The sequence below is a fragment of the Aulonocara stuartgranti genome, assembly GCF_965226115.1.
Source record: "Aulonocara stuartgranti genome assembly, chromosome: 11".
Taxonomy (NCBI): domain Eukaryota; kingdom Metazoa; phylum Chordata; class Actinopteri; order Cichliformes; family Cichlidae; genus Aulonocara; species Aulonocara stuartgranti.
This window is the reverse complement of record NC_138947.1, coordinates 40306116-40330110: the sequence shown is the minus strand read 5'-3', so window position 1 is coordinate 40330110 and position 23995 is coordinate 40306116. Positions and strand designations below refer to the sequence as shown.

Genomic DNA, 23995 nt, shown 5'->3' with positions numbered 1-23995 from the left:
GAATTCAATGGTGACTTCTATTTACAAATCAAGGGGACAGCTATGGGGAAAAAGTTTGCCCCAGCATATGCAAACATCTTCATGGCAGAGTGGGAAACTGCTGCACTAGATAAATGCATAAAGAAACCACTGCATTATTATCGCTTTCTGGATGACATATGGGGTGTCTGGCAACATTCTGAGCAGGATTTTGAGATGTTTCTTAGGACTTTAAATGACCACAATGCTTCTATTAAGCTTAAATCAACCATCAGTAAGACCTCTATTGATTTTCTTGACACAACCACCTTTAAGGGCACAAATTTCATGAATGATCACAAATTGGACATAAAGGTATTCTTTAAACCTACAGACACTCATGCCCTACTATTTAAAACAAGCTTTCATCCCAAACACACATTCGCAGGAATTGTCAAATCTCAGCTGTTAAGATTCCACAGAATCTGCACACAGAAATCTGATTTTGGAACTGCTGTCAAGACGTTATTCTCTGCTCTCTCCACTAGGGGGTACAATTGGTCTTTCCTAAGGGGATGCTTCAAATCATTTTTGCTGACAAAACCAATTGATGTCTCCCCCTTACTTCCAGTGGTCATCACATATGCCCCCTGCACCTGCAAATTAGTCAGGGCTCTTAAGAACAATTTCCAGAACCTGTCTCGGGATGTCCAGACACTCCATACTCACAGAGTGATTGCTGCCTTCAGGAGGCATAAAAATCTGGGTGATCTCCTCATTAGAGCCCAAATCACACCTCTCTCTGTGCCTAGACAGAGACATCAAGGACAATTTTTCCAACACCACAGATTGGTCCGCAGCCACTCCAATGGCCAGGTTTTTCTGTCTTTGTGCAAAGGGACCCCGAGGTCCAAAAACTGTATATATTTGATTACATGCAAGAGATGTGGGATCCAGTATGTGGGAGAAACTGGTAACACACTGCTCACCAGATTCACTCAACACAGGTACAACATCACACGGAAAAAGAACACTCACACTCACCTGGTCAAACACTTTCTATTGCATGGCTGGGATTCTGTCACAGCTACAGCCATTCAAATCAACTCAGGGTGGACAACACAACAGAGATGGAGAGCTGAGAGGATTTGGATAGCTAAACTAAATACAGTTTATCCAAATGGCCTCAACGAAAAGGGTTATAGGAGGTATTAATACAACAACGTGTATATAGTTAACATTTCATTACTTTCATGTGTGTACTTATGGACATTTTGTCACTGCTCTGGGGACCTCGCCTTTTTCAGGTCTCACAAGGGAGCATCCTGGCCTTGAAATTGGCCCTAACCCTAACCTCAGTGACCCCCAGAATAATTGACCCCCTGCCCTAAGCCTAACCATTTGCCAATCTGATTGGACACGAGTTTGAAACCCCACTGGTGGGGTCCTGGACGCCTGAGAAGGGAGCAGGTATGGTCTGTGCATTGGAGCACGGCCCCCTTCGGGGACCGTGCTCCCAACTTTGATTTCCCCTAACCGGCCTGTGCCGCCTGACCACCCTCTTGGGTTATTCTGGGACCCCTCACTGTGATGCCCTGTTACAAAAAAGGAAAATAAAACACATGTAAATGTATCAACTCAAACACCGGTGTAACATTCAGGGGTCATAAGGTCAACTATGTGTGATGGTATGGACTTTGTACATTACATATCTGTTCTTTTCTATGGTTATGACCAACCTCTATGATGTATGACAATGGACCATTACATCACTTTATACCAATCATACACTGTATATATCACCTGTGACTTTTCACTATATTGTATGGACTACTTGCATGTAAATATTTCATATTCTGGACTTTATTGTGTGAGAAAATCTCTCCACAATGTTTAACTGTACAACACTATTGTGGCTGAGTGCAATCTGCCCTCTGTGTTTTAAAGACTTAATGTAACCATGTTCCACACCCGTATTCATGGGTAAAAAAGTTTATTTTCCACTCTTACACCTGACAGTCTGTGTTCCCGATGTCCGTGAACGTAGCACCTGCGCGTGCGACCGTCCACGGCCTTATTGTCACGGCGTCTTTTTGAATTCTGCTGTGGAGACCACTGATTGGCTGCTGAAATGCGGCCACCTTGAATGTTATGGGTGGTGTGGTCCAACCCACTTGCAGACTTTCGTGGACGTTATGTGAGCAACACAAAGTCTGCTCCGGACAATTGTTGGACTTATTATTCTTCGATCACAAGCCAGCCTGAAGAAGGTTCATCCTGAACCGAAACGTCGCGACCTTGGCTTGTATTATATGGTTTTTGTATATATTTTTTGTATATATCTTTTACAGTTTGTTTTATTGAATTTGAGCAATAAAAATACGCTCATTTATCATAAAGTCGGTAGCACGAGTCATCCGTGGGCGCAGCATCGCCTAGCATTACCTACACGACCGGTGGAGAAGAGAGGTGGTAGCTAAAGCCATCAGTGGCGGTACAACCATGCCCACGTTCACAACGGATGACCAGTGGACCGTTGTTCGGCGGCGCAGAGACCGGAGAAGAGATCGCGGCTGGGCAGCTGAGGGGTACGCACGCAGGTCCCCCCGCCGCAGCAGTTATCCATCTCGTACAGGTCGGATGACCTACGCGGCCGCCGTGAGAGGAGAACACCGCAACGGTGAGCGACACTTCCCCCACGCACCACAGCGGAGATGGGAGGAAGAACGGCCCGCGACAGACCGCTATGCAGCCGAACGGTGGAGCCGCAGAGGAGAGCGCGGCTGGACAGCCGTGGAGGACACACGCAGACCGCCCAGACACAGCAGTTATCCATCTCGAGAGGCTCGGAGAACCTACGCGGCGGTCGTAAGGGGAGAACATCGCAGCGGTGAGCGACACTTCTTCCACGCACCACAACAGAGATGGGAGAGAGAACGGCCCGCGACGGACCGTTATGCAGCCGAACAGAGGGGTCGGGGAGGAGAGCGCGGCTGGACAGCCGTGGAGAACGCACGCAGACCGCCCCGACACACCAGTTACCCGTCTCGAGAGACTCGGAGGATTCATGCAGCGGCCGTGAGAGAGGAGCACCGCGGTGATGATCCAGATTTCTTCCACGCGCCACAGCGACGTCAGAGGGGACGACAGCAGACGACAGGTCGCTTTGCAACCGGACCAGGGAATCGGACCGGACGGGACCGACGCTTTGAACGGAGACCAGCTCAGGACAACCGGTATGTGAGAAACACTCGAATTGAACGAGCTGGTCCTCCTGTTCATAAAATACCGTCGGAGGATCCAGACTTTTCTGCGAAAGTCCGCGTCATTCACAGACTGATCAAAGCTGTACATCACTTAAAGAATGTGACTAATGACAATTATCCTCCTTCGCTAAATAAAATAACACACAATTTAAAGACTGTCATTAAGCCAGCAGTCCCCACGAAAAAAACACAGACCAGGATTGAGGAGAACGCAAAAAATTGGGCCAGCACGACCATGATGATTCTCCGGCAACATTACACTCAGAGTGTGGAGGAGGAGATCAAATGTCTCTCTGAGTTTTCCAAACAGGATTGGGAGGGCCCATTCCAAATAGCCGCCTCCTGGGCTAGGAGGAACCTGGGCCGCCGCCTCCTACCAGACTCTCTAGAACAGGCCAGAGCTGAGATCGTAGCCAAGTGGAGTGACCTGGGACCTACCACTGCGACAGAGGAGGAGGACACCACCACGACAACTACACGGGGGCCAAGTGGTTGTGTGATGAGACTGCAGCAGGACACCATTGAACTCCTTAGCGAGGTAACGCAGCCTAATGCTATTGTCACACAAACCGCCCCGATACAGACCGGCGCTGGTCGGATGGTGACTGTTTCTGCACAGGTGCACGCCCCGCCCGCACCATGCAGAACTTCCAAAACAACAACGGCAACGATGACGGACCACGTCGCGGGGGACTGGTCGCCCTTCGGTGAGACGGAGCAGCAGCCAGAGAGGGAACCAACACCTTCCCCTCCTCTGGAGCCTTTACAACTAACGGAGCCAAATCTGGAGACTCCGAAAGACCAGAGAGTGGGCAGGCTCCTCGCCTCGCTTCAAGAGACAACATGCCAGGAACGACCACTTTCCCCCTCCACCCAAACACCGCAACCTGATCAGGTGTCACACACTGAGGTGCTGGACCTCACACAGGGGGAGTCCACCCCTATTAAGGCAAGACGCATTGGCCCTGTGAAAGGGTTTAAACCACAAACAGCTTCTCACCAGGGCCCACCTCGCAGCGGTTTAGACAGACTCAGCTCCTGTGTGCAAACTCGGCTCCAGATTCAGCCAGCAGAAGGATCACCATCTCCTCCACCATCTCTTCCTTCTTCACCGACCGTACCGGGACAGCAGGTGAGGACCCCGACCAGACATCCCAACACATACAGGAAACTGACAGACTGGCATCTACACGTCGGGGACCCCTGGCTCATCGTCGGCGATTCTAATGTTAGCAAATTGCCTCCCTTTGCAACCGACAGCCTTCAGATTGACAGTTTCCCGGGGGCTAAATGGTGGCATGCAGAGTTCATCCTACAGAAGGCCACTATTGACACTACGGTGACACATCTGATCCTGTCTTTTGGCATTAACAACAGGTCCCAGAGAGACAAAAATGTGCCTGTTCTAGAACTAAAGAGAGTCCTTAAGACAGCCCGGGAGAAATTCCCTGAGGCAGACATTTATGTGCCTGAGGTTAACTTTTCCTCTGCTCTCCCTCAGATCGAACAGGACACTTTGCTGCACATGAACACCTTTATTACAGGTTTAAAAGAGCACATCCCAGCCCTCGCCCCAGACAGCTTCTCCACAGAAGATGATGATGTTCACTGGTCGCTTGAAACTGCAGAGGCAATGCTTCAGCACTGGGAGAAGTATGTAAATGGGGAATCCCCACAAGCCTGAGACGGGAGGGGTCAAGTGATTTACATGTTGTAAATGGTGTTATGAACTTGTCCAAAAAATTCCGTCCTTCCATTGCTCAGCGGACCCTACTGAATAGAGGCCTGACTTTTATCCCCACAAAAGGCTATAACAAAAATCTAAAATTACAGTGTAAATATGACATTCAGCAGTACCATAGGAGGATCAAATTGGCTGCCTTTTATGGAGATAAAAATGAGTCTCGATCTCAGCCCTTCACTCCAAAATCATACTGGTCACCACCCAACGCTCAGCTTCCATCCCAAATTCTTAATTTGATCAAAACAGATAATGAATATTTTCAAAACCACTTTAATATAGGACGACTTAAGTCCAATTTGACAGTAGAAGAGATAAAGGCCCTAACAGAATTGAAAGGAAACAAACAAATTATCATTAAACCAGCAGACAAAGGAAGCGCAGTCGTAATTTTGGATAGAGAACAGTATTTGGAGGAAGGCTACAGACAATTGAACGACAAAAAATATTATTTGAAACTAAAAAAACCCATTTACCACGAAACAGTACCACTAGTGGAAAAGATTATTAATAATTTGAACCAAAAGAAATTTATAAACCTAAAACAAAAGAACTATTTACTGGGCTCCGCTGAGCCAAGAGGAAGACTTTTTTACATGCTGCCTAAGATCCACAAGGATCCGGCGAAATGGAGTGTCCCCTTTCAGGTGCCCCCAGGACGACCAATCGTTTCAGACTGTGATAGTGAGACGTATTATACAGCTGAATACCTGGACTATTTCCTGACTCCTTTATCCACAAAACATGCAAGCTATATCAAAGATACATATGATTTTGTGGATAAAGTGAAGCAAATAGAAGTCCCCATTGATGCTTTTCTGTTTTCCATAGACATTGACAGCCTTTACACAAACATTGACATTGGTGAAGGCATTGACTCCATTAAGAGAGTCTTTCAAAGATACCCGGATAAGAAAAGGCCAGAAAAAGAATTACTACAACTTTTAGAAATAAACCTCACAAGGAACGATTTTGAATTCAATGGTGACTTCTATTTACAAATCAAGGGGACAGCTATGGGGAAAAAGTTTGCCCCAGCATATGCAAACATCTTCATGGCAGAGTGGGAAACTGCTGCACTAGATAAATGCATAAAGAAACCACTGCATTATTATCGCTTTCTGGATGACATATGGGGTGTCTGGCAACATTCTGAGCAGGATTTTGAGATGTTTCTTAGGACTTTAAATGACCACAATGCTTCTATTAAGCTTAAATCAACCATCAGTAAGACCTCTATTGATTTTCTTGACACAACCACCTTTAAGGGCACAAATTTCATGAATGATCACAAATTGGACATAAAGGTATTCTTTAAACCTACAGACACTCATGCCCTACTATTTAAAACAAGCTTTCATCCCAAACACACATTCGCAGGAATTGTCAAATCTCAGCTGTTAAGATTCCACAGAATCTGCACACAGAAATCTGATTTTGGAACTGCTGTCAAGACGTTATTCTCTGCTCTCTCCACTAGGGGGTACAATTGGTCTTTCCTAAGGGGATGCTTCAAATCATTTTTGCTGACAAAACCAATTGATGTCTCCCCCTTACTTCCAGTGGTCATCACATATGCCCCCTGCACCTGCAAATTAGTCAGGGCTCTTAAGAACAATTTCCAGAACCTGTCTCGGGATGTCCAGACACTCCATACTCACAGAGTGATTGCTGCCTTCAGGAGGCATAAAAATCTGGGTGATCTCCTCATTAGAGCCCAAATCACACCTCTCTCTGTGCCTAGACAGAGACATCAAGGACAATTTTTCCAACACCACAGATTGGTCCGCAGCCACTCCAATGGCCAGGTTTTTCTGTCTTTGTGCAAAGGGACCCCGAGGTCCAAAAACTGTATATATTTGATTACATGCAAGAGATGTGGGATCCAGTATGTGGGAGAAACTGGTAACACACTGCTCACCAGATTCACTCAACACAGGTACAACATCACACGGAAAAAGAACACTCACACTCACCTGGTCAAACACTTTCTATTGCATGGCTGGGATTCTGTCACAGCTACAGCCATTCAAATCAACTCAGGGTGGACAACACAACAGAGATGGAGAGCTGAGAGGATTTGGATAGCTAAACTAAATACAGTTTATCCAAATGGCCTCAACGAAAAGGGTTATAGGAGGTATTAATACAACAACGTGTATATAGTTAACATTTCATTACTTTCATGTGTGTACTTATGGACATTTTGTCACTGCTCTGGGGACCTCGCCTTTTTCAGGTCTCACAAGGGAGCATCCTGGCCTTGAAATTGGCCCTAACCCTAACCTCAGTGACCCCCAGAATAATTGACCCCCTGCCCTAAGCCTAACCATTTGCCAATCTGATTGGACACGAGTTTGAAACCCCACTGGTGGGGTCCTGGACGCCTGAGAAGGGAGCAGGTATGGTCTGTGCATTGGAGCACGGCCCCCTTCGGGGACCGTGCTCCCAACTTTGATTTCCCCTAACCGGCCTGTGCCGCCTGACCACCCTCTTGGGTTATTCTGGGACCCCTCACTGTGATGCCCTGTTACAAAAAAGGAAAATAAAACACATGTAAATGTATCAACTCAAACACCGGTGTAACATTCAGGGGTCATAAGGTCAACTATGTGTGATGGTATGGACTTTGTACATTACATATCTGTTCTTTTCTATGGTTATGACCAACCTCTATGATGTATGACAATGGACCATTACATCACTTTATACCAATCATACACTGTATATATCACCTGTGACTTTTCACTATATTGTATGGACTACTTGCATGTAAATATTTCATATTCTGGACTTTATTGTGTGAGAAAATCTCTCCACAATGTTTAACTGTACAACACTATTGTGGCTGAGTGCAATCTGCCCTCTGTGTTTTAAAGACTTAATGTAACCATGTTCCACACCCGTATTCATGGGTAAAAAAGTTTATTTTCCACTCTTACACCTGACAGTCTGTGTTCCCGATGTCCGTGAACGTAGCACCTGCGCGTGCGACCGTCCACGGCCTTATTGTCACGGCGTCTTTTTGAATTCTGCTGTGGAGACCACTGATTGGCTGCTGAAATGCGGCCACCTTGAATGTTATGGGTGGTGTGGTCCAACCCACTTGCAGACTTTCGTGGACGTTATGTGAGCAACACAAAGTCTGCTCCGGACAATTGTTGGACTTATTATTCTTCGATCACAAGCCAGCCTGAAGAAGGTTCATCCTGAACCGAAACGTCGCGACCTTGGCTTGTATTATATGGTTTTTGTATATATTTTTTGTATATATCTTTTACAGTTTGTTTTATTGAATTTGAGCAATAAAAATACGCTCATTTATCATAAAGTCGGTAGCACGAGTCATCCGTGGGCGCAGCATCGCCTAGCATTACCTACACGACCGGTGGAGAAGAGAGGTGGTAGCTAAAGCCATCAGTGGCGGTACAACCATGCCCACGTTCACAACGGATGACCAGTGGACCGTTGTTCGGCGGCGCAGAGACCGGAGAAGAGATCGCGGCTGGGCAGCTGAGGGGTACGCACGCAGGTCCCCCCGCCGCAGCAGTTATCCATCTCGTACAGGTCGGATGACCTACGCGGCCGCCGTGAGAGGAGAACACCGCAACGGTGAGCGACACTTCCCCCACGCACCACAGCGGAGATGGGAGGAAGAACGGCCCGCGACAGACCGCTATGCAGCCGAACGGTGGAGCCGCAGAGGAGAGCGCGGCTGGACAGCCGTGGAGGACACACGCAGACCGCCCAGACACAGCAGTTATCCATCTCGAGAGGCTCGGAGAACCTACGCGGCGGTCGTAAGGGGAGAACATCGCAGCGGTGAGCGACACTTCTTCCACGCACCACAACAGAGATGGGAGAGAGAACGGCCCGCGACGGACCGTTATGCAGCCGAACAGAGGGGTCGGGGAGGAGAGCGCGGCTGGACAGCCGTGGAGAACGCACGCAGACCGCCCCGACACACCAGTTACCCGTCTCGAGAGACTCGGAGGATTCATGCAGCGGCCGTGAGAGAGGAGCACCGCGGTGATGATCCAGATTTCTTCCACGCGCCACAGCGACGTCAGAGGGGACGACAGCAGACGACAGGTCGCTTTGCAACCGGACCAGGGAATCGGACCGGACGGGACCGACGCTTTGAACGGAGACCAGCTCAGGACAACCGGTATGTGAGAAACACTCGAATTGAACGAGCTGGTCCTCCTGTTCATAAAATACCGTCGGAGGATCCAGACTTTTCTGCGAAAGTCCGCGTCATTCACAGACTGATCAAAGCTGTACATCACTTAAAGAATGTGACTAATGACAATTATCCTCCTTCGCTAAATAAAATAACACACAATTTAAAGACTGTCATTAAGCCAGCAGTCCCCACGAAAAAAACACAGACCAGGATTGAGGAGAACGCAAAAAATTGGGCCAGCACGACCATGATGATTCTCCGGCAACATTACACTCAGAGTGTGGAGGAGGAGATCAAATGTCTCTCTGAGTTTTCCAAACAGGATTGGGAGGGCCCATTCCAAATAGCCGCCTCCTGGGCTAGGAGGAACCTGGGCCGCCGCCTCCTACCAGACTCTCTAGAACAGGCCAGAGCTGAGATCGTAGCCAAGTGGAGTGACCTGGGACCTACCACTGCGACAGAGGAGGAGGACACCACCACGACAACTACACGGGGGCCAAGTGGTTGTGTGATGAGACTGCAGCAGGACACCATTGAACTCCTTAGCGAGGTAACGCAGCCTAATGCTATTGTCACACAAACCGCCCCGATACAGACCGGCGCTGGTCGGATGGTGACTGTTTCTGCACAGGTGCACGCCCCGCCCGCACCATGCAGAACTTCCAAAACAACAACGGCAACGATGACGGACCACGTCGCGGGGGACTGGTCGCCCTTCGGTGAGACGGAGCAGCAGCCAGAGAGGGAACCAACACCTTCCCCTCCTCTGGAGCCTTTACAACTAACGGAGCCAAATCTGGAGACTCCGAAAGACCAGAGAGTGGGCAGGCTCCTCGCCTCGCTTCAAGAGACAACATGCCAGGAACGACCACTTTCCCCCTCCACCCAAACACCGCAACCTGATCAGGTGTCACACACTGAGGTGCTGGACCTCACACAGGGGGAGTCCACCCCTATTAAGGCAAGACGCATTGGCCCTGTGAAAGGGTTTAAACCACAAACAGCTTCTCACCAGGGCCCACCTCGCAGCGGTTTAGACAGACTCAGCTCCTGTGTGCAAACTCGGCTCCAGATTCAGCCAGCAGAAGGATCACCATCTCCTCCACCATCTCTTCCTTCTTCACCGACCGTACCGGGACAGCAGGTGAGGACCCCGACCAGACATCCCAACACATACAGGAAACTGACAGACTGGCATCTACACGTCGGGGACCCCTGGCTCATCGTCGGCGATTCTAATGTTAGCAAATTGCCTCCCTTTGCAACCGACAGCCTTCAGATTGACAGTTTCCCGGGGGCTAAATGGTGGCATGCAGAGTTCATCCTACAGAAGGCCACTATTGACACTACGGTGACACATCTGATCCTGTCTTTTGGCATTAACAACAGGTCCCAGAGAGACAAAAATGTGCCTGTTCTAGAACTAAAGAGAGTCCTTAAGACAGCCCGGGAGAAATTCCCTGAGGCAGACATTTATGTGCCTGAGGTTAACTTTTCCTCTGCTCTCCCTCAGATCGAACAGGACACTTTGCTGCACATGAACACCTTTATTACAGGTTTAAAAGAGCACATCCCAGCCCTCGCCCCAGACAGCTTCTCCACAGAAGATGATGATGTTCACTGGTCGCTTGAAACTGCAGAGGCAATGCTTCAGCACTGGGAGAAGTATGTAAATGGGGAATCCCCACAAGCCTGAGACGGGAGGGGTCAAGTGATTTACATGTTGTAAATGGTGTTATGAACTTGTCCAAAAAATTCCGTCCTTCCATTGCTCAGCGGACCCTACTGAATAGAGGCCTGACTTTTATCCCCACAAAAGGCTATAACAAAAATCTAAAATTACAGTGTAAATATGACATTCAGCAGTACCATAGGAGGATCAAATTGGCTGCCTTTTATGGAGATAAAAATGAGTCTCGATCTCAGCCCTTCACTCCAAAATCATACTGGTCACCACCCAACGCTCAGCTTCCATCCCAAATTCTTAATTTGATCAAAACAGATAATGAATATTTTCAAAACCACTTTAATATAGGACGACTTAAGTCCAATTTGACAGTAGAAGAGATAAAGGCCCTAACAGAATTGAAAGGAAACAAACAAATTATCATTAAACCAGCAGACAAAGGAAGCGCAGTCGTAATTTTGGATAGAGAACAGTATTTGGAGGAAGGCTACAGACAATTGAACGACAAAAAATATTATTTGAAACTAAAAAAACCCATTTACCACGAAACAGTACCACTAGTGGAAAAGATTATTAATAATTTGAACCAAAAGAAATTTATAAACCTAAAACAAAAGAACTATTTACTGGGCTCCGCTGAGCCAAGAGGAAGACTTTTTTACATGCTGCCTAAGATCCACAAGGATCCGGCGAAATGGAGTGTCCCCTTTCAGGTGCCCCCAGGACGACCAATCGTTTCAGACTGTGATAGTGAGACGTATTATACAGCTGAATACCTGGACTATTTCCTGACTCCTTTATCCACAAAACATGCAAGCTATATCAAAGATACATATGATTTTGTGGATAAAGTGAAGCAAATAGAAGTCCCCATTGATGCTTTTCTGTTTTCCATAGACATTGACAGCCTTTACACAAACATTGACATTGGTGAAGGCATTGACTCCATTAAGAGAGTCTTTCAAAGATACCCGGATAAGAAAAGGCCAGAAAAAGAATTACTACAACTTTTAGAAATAAACCTCACAAGGAACGATTTTGAATTCAATGGTGACTTCTATTTACAAATCAAGGGGACAGCTATGGGGAAAAAGTTTGCCCCAGCATATGCAAACATCTTCATGGCAGAGTGGGAAACTGCTGCACTAGATAAATGCATAAAGAAACCACTGCATTATTATCGCTTTCTGGATGACATATGGGGTGTCTGGCAACATTCTGAGCAGGATTTTGAGATGTTTCTTAGGACTTTAAATGACCACAATGCTTCTATTAAGCTTAAATCAACCATCAGTAAGACCTCTATTGATTTTCTTGACACAACCACCTTTAAGGGCACAAATTTCATGAATGATCACAAATTGGACATAAAGGTATTCTTTAAACCTACAGACACTCATGCCCTACTATTTAAAACAAGCTTTCATCCCAAACACACATTCGCAGGAATTGTCAAATCTCAGCTGTTAAGATTCCACAGAATCTGCACACAGAAATCTGATTTTGGAACTGCTGTCAAGACGTTATTCTCTGCTCTCTCCACTAGGGGGTACAATTGGTCTTTCCTAAGGGGATGCTTCAAATCATTTTTGCTGACAAAACCAATTGATGTCTCCCCCTTACTTCCAGTGGTCATCACATATGCCCCCTGCACCTGCAAATTAGTCAGGGCTCTTAAGAACAATTTCCAGAACCTGTCTCGGGATGTCCAGACACTCCATACTCACAGAGTGATTGCTGCCTTCAGGAGGCATAAAAATCTGGGTGATCTCCTCATTAGAGCCCAAATCACACCTCTCTCTGTGCCTAGACAGAGACATCAAGGACAATTTTTCCAACACCACAGATTGGTCCGCAGCCACTCCAATGGCCAGGTTTTTCTGTCTTTGTGCAAAGGGACCCCGAGGTCCAAAAACTGTATATATTTGATTACATGCAAGAGATGTGGGATCCAGTATGTGGGAGAAACTGGTAACACACTGCTCACCAGATTCACTCAACACAGGTACAACATCACACGGAAAAAGAACACTCACACTCACCTGGTCAAACACTTTCTATTGCATGGCTGGGATTCTGTCACAGCTACAGCCATTCAAATCAACTCAGGGTGGACAACACAACAGAGATGGAGAGCTGAGAGGATTTGGATAGCTAAACTAAATACAGTTTATCCAAATGGCCTCAACGAAAAGGGTTATAGGAGGTATTAATACAACAACGTGTATATAGTTAACATTTCATTACTTTCATGTGTGTACTTATGGACATTTTGTCACTGCTCTGGGGACCTCGCCTTTTTCAGGTCTCACAAGGGAGCATCCTGGCCTTGAAATTGGCCCTAACCCTAACCTCAGTGACCCCCAGAATAATTGACCCCCTGCCCTAAGCCTAACCATTTGCCAATCTGATTGGACACGAGTTTGAAACCCCACTGGTGGGGTCCTGGACGCCTGAGAAGGGAGCAGGTATGGTCTGTGCATTGGAGCACGGCCCCCTTCGGGGACCGTGCTCCCAACTTTGATTTCCCCTAACCGGCCTGTGCCGCCTGACCACCCTCTTGGGTTATTCTGGGACCCCTCACTGTGATGCCCTGTTACAAAAAAGGAAAATAAAACACATGTAAATGTATCAACTCAAACACCGGTGTAACATTCAGGGGTCATAAGGTCAACTATGTGTGATGGTATGGACTTTGTACATTACATATCTGTTCTTTTCTATGGTTATGACCAACCTCTATGATGTATGACAATGGACCATTACATCACTTTATACCAATCATACACTGTATATATCACCTGTGACTTTTCACTATATTGTATGGACTACTTGCATGTAAATATTTCATATTCTGGACTTTATTGTGTGAGAAAATCTCTCCACAATGTTTAACTGTACAACACTATTGTGGCTGAGTGCAATCTGCCCTCTGTGTTTTAAAGACTTAATGTAACCATGTTCCACACCCGTATTCATGGGTAAAAAAGTTTATTTTCCACTCTTACACCTGACAGTCTGTGTTCCCGATGTCCGTGAACGTAGCACCTGCGCGTGCGACCGTCCACGGCCTTATTGTCACGGCGTCTTTTTGAATTCTGCTGTGGAGACCACTGATTGGCTGCTGAAATGCGGCCACCTTGAATGTTATGGGTGGTGTGGTCCAACCCACTTGCAGACTTTCGTGGACGTTATGTGAGCAACACAAAGTCTGCTCCGGACAATTGTTGGACTTATTATTCTTCGATCACAAGCCAGCCTGAAGAAGGTTCATCCTGAACCGAAACGTCGCGACCTTGGCTTGTATTATATGGTTTTTGTATATATTTTTTGTATATATCTTTTACAGTTTGTTTTATTGAATTTGAGCAATAAAAATACGCTCATTTATCATAAAGTCGGTAGCACGAGTCATCCGTGGGCGCAGCATCGCCTAGCATTACCTACACGACCGGTGGAGAAGAGAGGTGGTAGCTAAAGCCATCAGTGGCGGTACAACCATGCCCACGTTCACAACGGATGACCAGTGGACCGTTGTTCGGCGGCGCAGAGACCGGAGAAGAGATCGCGGCTGGGCAGCTGAGGGGTACGCACGCAGGTCCCCCCGCCGCAGCAGTTATCCATCTCGTACAGGTCGGATGACCTACGCGGCCGCCGTGAGAGGAGAACACCGCAACGGTGAGCGACACTTCCCCCACGCACCACAGCGGAGATGGGAGGAAGAACGGCCCGCGACAGACCGCTATGCAGCCGAACGGTGGAGCCGCAGAGGAGAGCGCGGCTGGACAGCCGTGGAGGACACACGCAGACCGCCCAGACACAGCAGTTATCCATCTCGAGAGGCTCGGAGAACCTACGCGGCGGTCGTAAGGGGAGAACATCGCAGCGGTGAGCGACACTTCTTCCACGCACCACAACAGAGATGGGAGAGAGAACGGCCCGCGACGGACCGTTATGCAGCCGAACAGAGGGGTCGGGGAGGAGAGCGCGGCTGGACAGCCGTGGAGAACGCACGCAGACCGCCCCGACACACCAGTTACCCGTCTCGAGAGACTCGGAGGATTCATGCAGCGGCCGTGAGAGAGGAGCACCGCGGTGATGATCCAGATTTCTTCCACGCGCCACAGCGACGTCAGAGGGGACGACAGCAGACGACAGGTCGCTTTGCAACCGGACCAGGGAATCGGACCGGACGGGACCGACGCTTTGAACGGAGACCAGCTCAGGACAACCGGTATGTGAGAAACACTCGAATTGAACGAGCTGGTCCTCCTGTTCATAAAATACCGTCGGAGGATCCAGACTTTTCTGCGAAAGTCCGCGTCATTCACAGACTGATCAAAGCTGTACATCACTTAAAGAATGTGACTAATGACAATTATCCTCCTTCGCTAAATAAAATAACACACAATTTAAAGACTGTCATTAAGCCAGCAGTCCCCACGAAAAAAACACAGACCAGGATTGAGGAGAACGCAAAAAATTGGGCCAGCACGACCATGATGATTCTCCGGCAACATTACACTCAGAGTGTGGAGGAGGAGATCAAATGTCTCTCTGAGTTTTCCAAACAGGATTGGGAGGGCCCATTCCAAATAGCCGCCTCCTGGGCTAGGAGGAACCTGGGCCGCCGCCTCCTACCAGACTCTCTAGAACAGGCCAGAGCTGAGATCGTAGCCAAGTGGAGTGACCTGGGACCTACCACTGCGACAGAGGAGGAGGACACCACCACGACAACTACACGGGGGCCAAGTGGTTGTGTGATGAGACTGCAGCAGGACACCATTGAACTCCTTAGCGAGGTAACGCAGCCTAATGCTATTGTCACACAAACCGCCCCGATACAGACCGGCGCTGGTCGGATGGTGACTGTTTCTGCACAGGTGCACGCCCCGCCCGCACCATGCAGAACTTCCAAAACAACAACGGCAACGATGACGGACCACGTCGCGGGGGACTGGTCGCCCTTCGGTGAGACGGAGCAGCAGCCAGAGAGGGAACCAACACCTTCCCCTCCTCTGGAGCCTTTACAACTAACGGAGCCAAATCTGGAGACTCCGAAAGACCAGAGAGTGGGCAGGCTCCTCGCCTCGCTTCAAGAGACAACATGCCAGGAACGACCACTTTCCCCCTCCACCCAAACACCGCAACCTGATCAGGTGTCACACACTGAGGTGCTGGACCTCACACAGGGGGAGTCCACCCCTATTAAGGCAAGACGCATTGGCCCTGTGAAAGGGTTTAAACCACAAACAGCTTCTCACCAGGGCCCACCTCGCAGCGGTTTAGACAGACTCAGCTCCTGTGTGCAAACTCGGCTCCAGATTCAGCCAGCAGAAGGATCACCATCTCCTCCACCATCTCTTCCTTCTTCACCGACCGTACCGGGACAGCAGGTGAGGACCCCGACCAGACATCCCAACACATACAGGAAACTGACAGACTGGCATCTACACGTCGGGGACCCCTGGCTCATCGTCGGCGATTCTAATGTTAGCAAATTGCCTCCCTTTGCAACCGACAGCCTTCAGATTGACAGTTTCCCGGGGGCTAAATGGTGGCATGCAGAGTTCATCCTACAGAAGGCCACTATTGACACTACGGTGACACATCTGATCCTGTCTTTTGGCATTAACAACAGGTCCCAGAGAGACAAAAATGTGCCTGTTCTAGAACTAAAGAGAGTCCTTAAGACAGCCCGGGAGAAATTCCCTGAGGCAGACATTTATGTGCCTGAGGTTAACTTTTCCTCTGCTCTCCCTCAGATCGAACAGGACACTTTGCTGCACATGAACACCTTTATTACAGGTTTAAAAGAGCACATCCCAGCCCTCGCCCCAGACAGCTTCTCCACAGAAGATGATGATGTTCACTGGTCGCTTGAAACTGCAGAGGCAATGCTTCAGCACTGGGAGAAGTATGTAAATGGGGAATCCCCACAAGCCTGAGACGGGAGGGGTCAAGTGATTTACATGTTGTAAATGGTGTTATGAACTTGTCCAAAAAATTCCGTCCTTCCATTGCTCAGCGGACCCTACTGAATAGAGGCCTGACTTTTATCCCCACAAAAGGCTATAACAAAAATCTAAAATTACAGTGTAAATATGACATTCAGCAGTACCATAGGAGGATCAAATTGGCTGCCTTTTATGGAGATAAAAATGAGTCTCGATCTCAGCCCTTCACTCCAAAATCATACTGGTCACCACCCAACGCTCAGCTTCCATCCCAAATTCTTAATTTGATCAAAACAGATAATGAATATTTTCAAAACCACTTTAATATAGGACGACTTAAGTCCAATTTGACAGTAGAAGAGATAAAGGCCCTAACAGAATTGAAAGGAAACAAACAAATTATCATTAAACCAGCAGACAAAGGAAGCGCAGTCGTAATTTTGGATAGAGAACAGTATTTGGAGGAAGGCTACAGACAATTGAACGACAAAAAATATTATTTGAAACTAAAAAAACCCATTTACCACGAAACAGTACCACTAGTGGAAAAGATTATTAATAATTTGAACCAAAAGAAATTTATAAACCTAAAACAAAAGAACTATTTACTGGGCTCCGCTGAGCCAAGAGGAAGACTTTTTTACATGCTGCCTAAGATCCACAAGGATCCGGCGAAATGGAGTGTCCCCTTTCAGGTGCCCCCAGGACGACCAATCGTTTCAGACTGTGATAGTGAGACGTATTATACAGCTGAATACCTGGACTATTTCCTGACTCCTTTATCCACAAAACATGCAAGCTATATCAAAGATACATATGATTTTGTGGATAAAGTGAAGCAAATAGAAGTCCCCATTGATGCTTTTCTGTTTTCCATAGACATTGACAGCCTTTACACAAACATTGACATTGGTGAAGGCATTGACTCCATTAAGAGAGTCTTTCAAAGATACCCGGATAAGAAAAGGCCAGAAAAAGAATTACTACAACTTTTAGAAATAAACCTCACAAGGAACGATTTTGAATTCAATGGTGACTTCTATTTACAAATCAAGGGGACAGCTATGGGGAAAAAGTTTGCCCCAGCATATGCAAACATCTTCATGGCAGAGTGGGAAACTGCTGCACTAGATAAATGCATAAAGAAACCACTGCATTATTATCGCTTTCTGGATGACATATGGGGTGTCTGGCAACATTCTGAGCAGGATTTTGAGATGTTTCTTAGGACTTTAAATGACCACAATGCTTCTATTAAGCTTAAATCAACCATCAGTAAGACCTCTATTGATTTTCTTGACACAACCACCTTTAAGGGCACAAATTTCATGAATGATCACAAATTGGACATAAAGGTATTCTTTAAACCTACAGACACTCATGCCCTACTATTTAAAACAAGCTTTCATCCCAAACACACATTCGCAGGAATTGTCAAATCTCAGCTGTTAAGATTCCACAGAATCTGCACACAGAAATCTGATTTTGGAACTGCTGTCAAGACGTTATTCTCTGCTCTCTCCACTAGGGGGTACAATTGGTCTTTCCTAAGGGGATGCTTCAAATCATTTTTGCTGACAAAACCAATTGATGTCTCCCCCTTACTTCCAGTGGTCATCACATATGCCCCCTGCACCTGCAAATTAGTCAGGGCTCTTAAGAACAATTTCCAGAACCTGTCTCGGGATGTCCAGACACTCCATACTCACAGAGTGATTGCTGCCTTCAGGAGGCATAAAAATCTGGGTGATCTCCTCATTAGAGCCCAAATCACACCTCTCTCTGTGCCTAGACAGAGACATCAAGGACAATTTTTCCAACACCACAGATTGGTCCGCAGCCACTCCAATGGCCAGGTTTTTCTGTCTTTGTGCAAAGGGACCCCGAGGTCCAAAAACTGTATATATTTGATTACATGCAAGAGATGTGGGATCCAGTATGTGGGAGAAACTGGTAACACACTGCTCACCAGATTCACTCAACACAGGTACAACATCACACGGAAAAAGAACACTCACACTCACCTGGTCAAACACTTTCTATTGCATGGCTGGGATTCTGTCACAGCTACAGCCATTCAAATCAACTCAGGGTGGACAACACAACAGAGATGGAGAGCTGAGAGGATTTGGATAGCTAAACTAAATACAGTTTATCCAAATGGCCTCAACGAAAAGGGTTATAGGAGGTATTAATACAACAACGTGTATATAGTTAACATTTCATTACTTTCATGTGTGTACTTATGGACATTTTGTCACTGCTCTGGGGACCTCGCCTTTTTCAGGTCTCACAAGGGAGCATCCTGGCCTTGAAATTGGCCCTAACCCTAACCTCAGTGACCCCCAGAATAATTGACCCCCTGCCCTAAGCCTAACCATTTGCCAATCTGATTGGACACGAGTTTGAAACCCCACTGGTGGGGTCCTGGACGCCTGAGAAGGGAGCAGGTATGGTCTGTGCATTGGAGCACGGCCCCCTTCGGGGACCGTGCTCCCAACTTTGATTTCCCCTAACCGGCCTGTGCCGCCTGACCACCCTCTTGGGTTATTCTGGGACCCCTCACTGTGATGCCCTGTTACAAAAAAGGAAAATAAAACACATGTAAATGTATCAACTCAAACACCGGTGTAACATTCAGGGGTCATAAGGTCAACTATGTGTGATGGTATGGACTTTGTACATTACATATCTGTTCTTTTCTATGGTTATGACCAACCTCTATGATGTATGACAATGGACCATTACATCACTTTATACCAATCATACACTGTATATATCACCTGTGACTTTTCACTATATTGTATGGACTACTTGCATGTAAATATTTCATATTCTGGACTTTATTGTGTGAGAAAATCTCTCCACAATGTTTAACTGTACAACACTATTGTGGCTGAGTGCAATCTGCCCTCTGTGTTTTAAAGACTTAATGTAACCATGTTCCACACCCGTATTCATGGGTAAAAAAGTTTATTTTCCACTCTTACACCTGACAGTCTGTGTTCCCGATGTCCGTGAACGTAGCACCTGCGCGTGCGACCGTCCACGGCCTTATTGTCACGGCGTCTTTTTGAATTCTGCTGTGGAGACCACTGATTGGCTGCTGAAATGCGGCCACCTTGAATGTTATGGGTGGTGTGGTCCAACCCACTTGCAGACTTTCGTGGACGTTATGTGAGCAACACAAAGTCTGCTCCGGACAATTGTTGGACTTATTATTCTTCGATCACAAGCCAGCCTGAAGAAGGTTCATCCTGAACCGAAACGTCGCGACCTTGGCTTGTATTATATGGTTTTTGTATATATTTTTTGTATATATCTTTTACAGTTTGTTTTATTGAATTTGAGCAATAAAAATACGCTCATTTATCATAAAGTCGGTAGCACGAGTCATCCGTGGGCGCAGCATCGCCTAGCATTACCTACACGACCGGTGGAGAAGAGAGGTGGTAGCTAAAGCCATCAGTGGCGGTACAACCATGCCCACGTTCACAACGGATGACCAGTGGACCGTTGTTCGGCGGCGCAGAGACCGGAGAAGAGATCGCGGCTGGGCAGCTGAGGGGTACGCACGCAGGTCCCCCCGCCGCAGCAGTTATCCATCTCGTACAGGTCGGATGACCTACGCGGCCGCCGTGAGAGGAGAACACCGCAACGGTGAGCGACACTTCCCCCACGCACCACAGCGGAGATGGGAGGAAGAACGGCCCGCGACAGACCGCTATGCAGCCGAACGGTGGAGCCGCAGAGGAGAGCGCGGCTGGACAGCCGTGGAGGACACACGCAGACCGCCCAGACACAGCAGTTATCCATCTCGAGAGGCTCGGAGAACCTACGCGGCGGTCGTAAGGGGAGAACATCGCAGCGGTGAGCGACACTTCTTCCACGCACCACAACAGAGATGGGAGAGAGAACGGCCCGCGACGGACCGTTATGCAGCCGAACAGAGGGGTCGGGGAGGAGAGCGCGGCTGGACAGCCGTGGAGAACGCACGCAGACCGCCCCGACACACCAGTTACCCGTCTCGAGAGACTCGGAGGATTCATGCAGCGGCCGTGAGAGAGGAGCACCGCGGTGATGATCCAGATTTCTTCCACGCGCCACAGCGACGTCAGAGGGGACGACAGCAGACGACAGGTCGCTTTGCAACCGGACCAGGGAATCGGACCGGACGGGACCGACGCTTTGAACGGAGACCAGCTCAGGACAACCGGTATGTGAGAAACACTCGAATTGAACGAGCTGGTCCTCCTGTTCATAAAATACCGTCGGAGGATCCAGACTTTTCTGCGAAAGTCCGCGTCATTCACAGACTGATCAAAGCTGTACATCACTTAAAGAATGTGACTAATGACAATTATCCTCCTTCGCTAAATAAAATAACACACAATTTAAAGACTGTCATTAAGCCAGCAGTCCCCACGAAAAAAACACAGACCAGGATTGAGGAGAACGCAAAAAATTGGGCCAGCACGACCATGATGATTCTCCGGCAACATTACACTCAGAGTGTGGAGGAGGAGATCAAATGTCTCTCTGAGTTTTCCAAACAGGATTGGGAGGGCCCATTCCAAATAGCCGCCTCCTGGGCTAGGAGGAACCTGGGCCGCCGCCTCCTACCAGACTCTCTAGAACAGGCCAGAGCTGAGATCGTAGCCAAGTGGAGTGACCTGGGACCTACCACTGCGACAGAGGAGGAGGACACCACCACGACAACTACACGGGGGCCAAGTGGTTGTGTGATGAGACTGCAGCAGGACACCATTGAACTCCTTAGCGAGGTAACGCAGCCTAATGCTATTGTCACACAAACCGCCCCGATACAGACCGGCGCTGGTCGGATGGTGACTGTTTCTGCACAGGTGCACGCCCCGCCCGCACCATGCAGAACTTCCAAAACAACAACGGCAACGATGACGGACCACGTCGCGGGGGACTGGTCGCCCTTCGGTGAGACGGAGCAGCAGCCAGAGAGGGAACCAACACCTTCCCCTCCTCTGGAGCCTTTACAACTAACGGAGCCAAATCTGGAGACTCCGAAAGACCAGAGAGTGGGCAGGCTCCTCGCCTCGCTTCAAGAGACAACATGCCAGGAACGACCACTTTCCCCCTCCACCCAAACACCGCAACCTGATCAGGTGTCACACACTGAGGTGCTGGACCTCACACAGGGGGAGTCCACCCCTATTAAGGCAAGACGCATTGGCCCTGTGAAAGGGTTTAAACCACAAACAGCTTCTCACCAGGGCCCACCTCGCAGCGGTTTAGACAGACTCAGCTCCTGTGTGCAAACTCGGCTCCAGATTCAGCCAGCAGAAGGATCACCATCTCCTCCACCATCTCTTCCTTCTTCACCGACCGTACCGGGACAGCAGGTGAGGACCCCGACCAGACATCCCAACACATACAGGAAACTGACAGACTGGCATCTACACGTCGGGGACCCCTGGCTCATCGTCGGCGATTCTAATGTTAGCAAATTGCCTCCCTTTGCAACCGACAGCCTTCAGATTGACAGTTTCCCGGGGGCTAAATGGTGGCATGCAGAGTTCATCCTACAGAAGGCCACTATTGACACTACGGTGACACATCTGATCCTGTCTTTTGGCATTAACAACAGGTCCCAGAGAGACAAAAATGTGCCTGTTCTAGAACTAAAGAGAGTCCTTAAGACAGCCCGGGAGAAATTCCCTGAGGCAGACATTTATGTGCCTGAGGTTAACTTTTCCTCTGCTCTCCCTCAGATCGAACAGGACACTTTGCTGCACATGAACACCTTTATTACAGGTTTAAAAGAGCACATCCCAGCCCTCGCCCCAGACAGCTTCTCCACAGAAGATGATGATGTTCACTGGTCGCTTGAAACTGCAGAGGCAATGCTTCAGCACTGGGAGAAGTATGTAAATGGGGAATCCCCACAAGCCTGAGACGGGAGGGGTCAAGTGATTTACATGTTGTAAATGGTGTTATGAACTTGTCCAAAAAATTCCGTCCTTCCATTGCTCAGCGGACCCTACTGAATAGAGGCCTGACTTTTATCCCCACAAAAGGCTATAACAAAAATCTAAAATTACAGTGTAAATATGACATTCAGCAGTACCATAGGAGGATCAAATTGGCTGCCTTTTATGGAGATAAAAATGAGTCTCGATCTCAGCCCTTCACTCCAAAATCATACTGGTCACCACCCAACGCTCAGCTTCCATCCCAAATTCTTAATTTGATCAAAACAGATAATGAATATTTTCAAAACCACTTTAATATAGGACGACTTAAGTCCAATTTGACAGTAGAAGAGATAAAGGCCCTAACAGAATTGAAAGGAAACAAACAAATTATCATTAAACCAGCAGACAAAGGAAGCGCAGTCGTAATTTTGGATAGAGAACAGTATTTGGAGGAAGGCTACAGACAATTGAACGACAAAAAATATTATTTGAAACTAAAAAAACCCATTTACCACGAAACAGTACCACTAGTGGAAAAGATTATTAATAATTTGAACCAAAAGAAATTTATAAACCTAAAACAAAAGAACTATTTACTGGGCTCCGCTGAGCCAAGAGGAAGACTTTTTTACATGCTGCCTAAGATCCACAAGGATCCGGCGAAATGGAGTGTCCCCTTTCAGGTGCCCCCAGGACGACCAATCGTTTCAGACTGTGATAGTGAGACGTATTATACAGCTGAATACCTGGACTATTTCCTGACTCCTTTATCCACAAAACATGCAAGCTATATCAAAGATACATATGATTTTGTGGATAAAGTGAAGCAAATAGAAGTCCCCATTGATGCTTTTCTGTTTTCCATAGACATTGACAGCCTTTACACAAACATTGACATTGGTGAAGGCATTGACTCCATTAAGAGAGTCTTTCAAAGATACCCGGATAAGAAAAGGCCAGAAAAAGAATTACTACAACTTTTAGAAATAAACCTCACAAGGAACGATTTTGAATTCAATGGTGACTTCTATTTACAAATCAAGGGGACAGCTATGGGGAAAAAGTTTGCCCCAGCATATGCAAACATCTTCATGGCAGAGTGGGAAACTGCTGCACTAGATAAATGCATAAAGAAACCACTGCATTATTATCGCTTTCTGGATGACATATGGGGTGTCTGGCAACATTCTGAGCAGGATTTTGAGATGTTTCTTAGGACTTTAAATGACCACAATGCTTCTATTAAGCT

General features: G+C 47.6%; 4 protein-coding genes across 4 annotated transcripts in view; all 4 read left to right on the top strand.

Annotated features, from left to right (window-relative positions):
* Nucleotides 1-6111, top strand: part of LOC309717961 (uncharacterized protein) — a 6978-nt gene extending 867 nt beyond the window's left edge. Inside the window, exons 1-2 of the mRNA XM_082552902.1 lie at nt 1-3762; nt 3844-6111. The exon at nt 1-3762 is cut by the window's left edge and continues 867 nt beyond it. Coding sequence (XP_082409028.1) covers nt 2461-3762; nt 3844-4908 — 2367 coding nt within the window. The 5' untranslated portion in view covers nt 1-2460 and the 3' untranslated portion in view covers nt 4909-6111. The remainder of the gene's footprint in view (nt 3763-3843) is intronic.
* Nucleotides 6112-6210: 99 nt separating this feature from the next.
* Nucleotides 6211-12050, top strand: LOC309717960 (uncharacterized protein). The gene is made up of 2 exons (XM_082552901.1): nt 6211-9701; nt 9783-12050. The coding sequence occupies exons 1-2, from the start codon at nt 8400-8402 to the stop codon at nt 10845-10847; spliced, it is 2367 nt and encodes a 788-aa protein (XP_082409027.1). The 5' UTR covers nt 6211-8399; the 3' UTR covers nt 10848-12050.
* A 99-nt stretch (nt 12051-12149) lies between these two features.
* Nucleotides 12150-17989, top strand: LOC309717959 (uncharacterized protein). The gene is made up of 2 exons (XM_082552900.1): nt 12150-15640; nt 15722-17989. The coding sequence occupies exons 1-2, from the start codon at nt 14339-14341 to the stop codon at nt 16784-16786; spliced, it is 2367 nt and encodes a 788-aa protein (XP_082409026.1). The 5' UTR covers nt 12150-14338; the 3' UTR covers nt 16787-17989.
* Nucleotides 17990-18088: 99 nt separating this feature from the next.
* On the top strand, nt 18089-23928 carry LOC309717958 (uncharacterized protein). The gene is made up of 2 exons (XM_082552899.1): nt 18089-21579; nt 21661-23928. The coding sequence occupies exons 1-2, from the start codon at nt 20278-20280 to the stop codon at nt 22723-22725; spliced, it is 2367 nt and encodes a 788-aa protein (XP_082409025.1). The 5' UTR covers nt 18089-20277; the 3' UTR covers nt 22726-23928.
* Nucleotides 23929-23995: the final 67 nt, after the last annotated feature.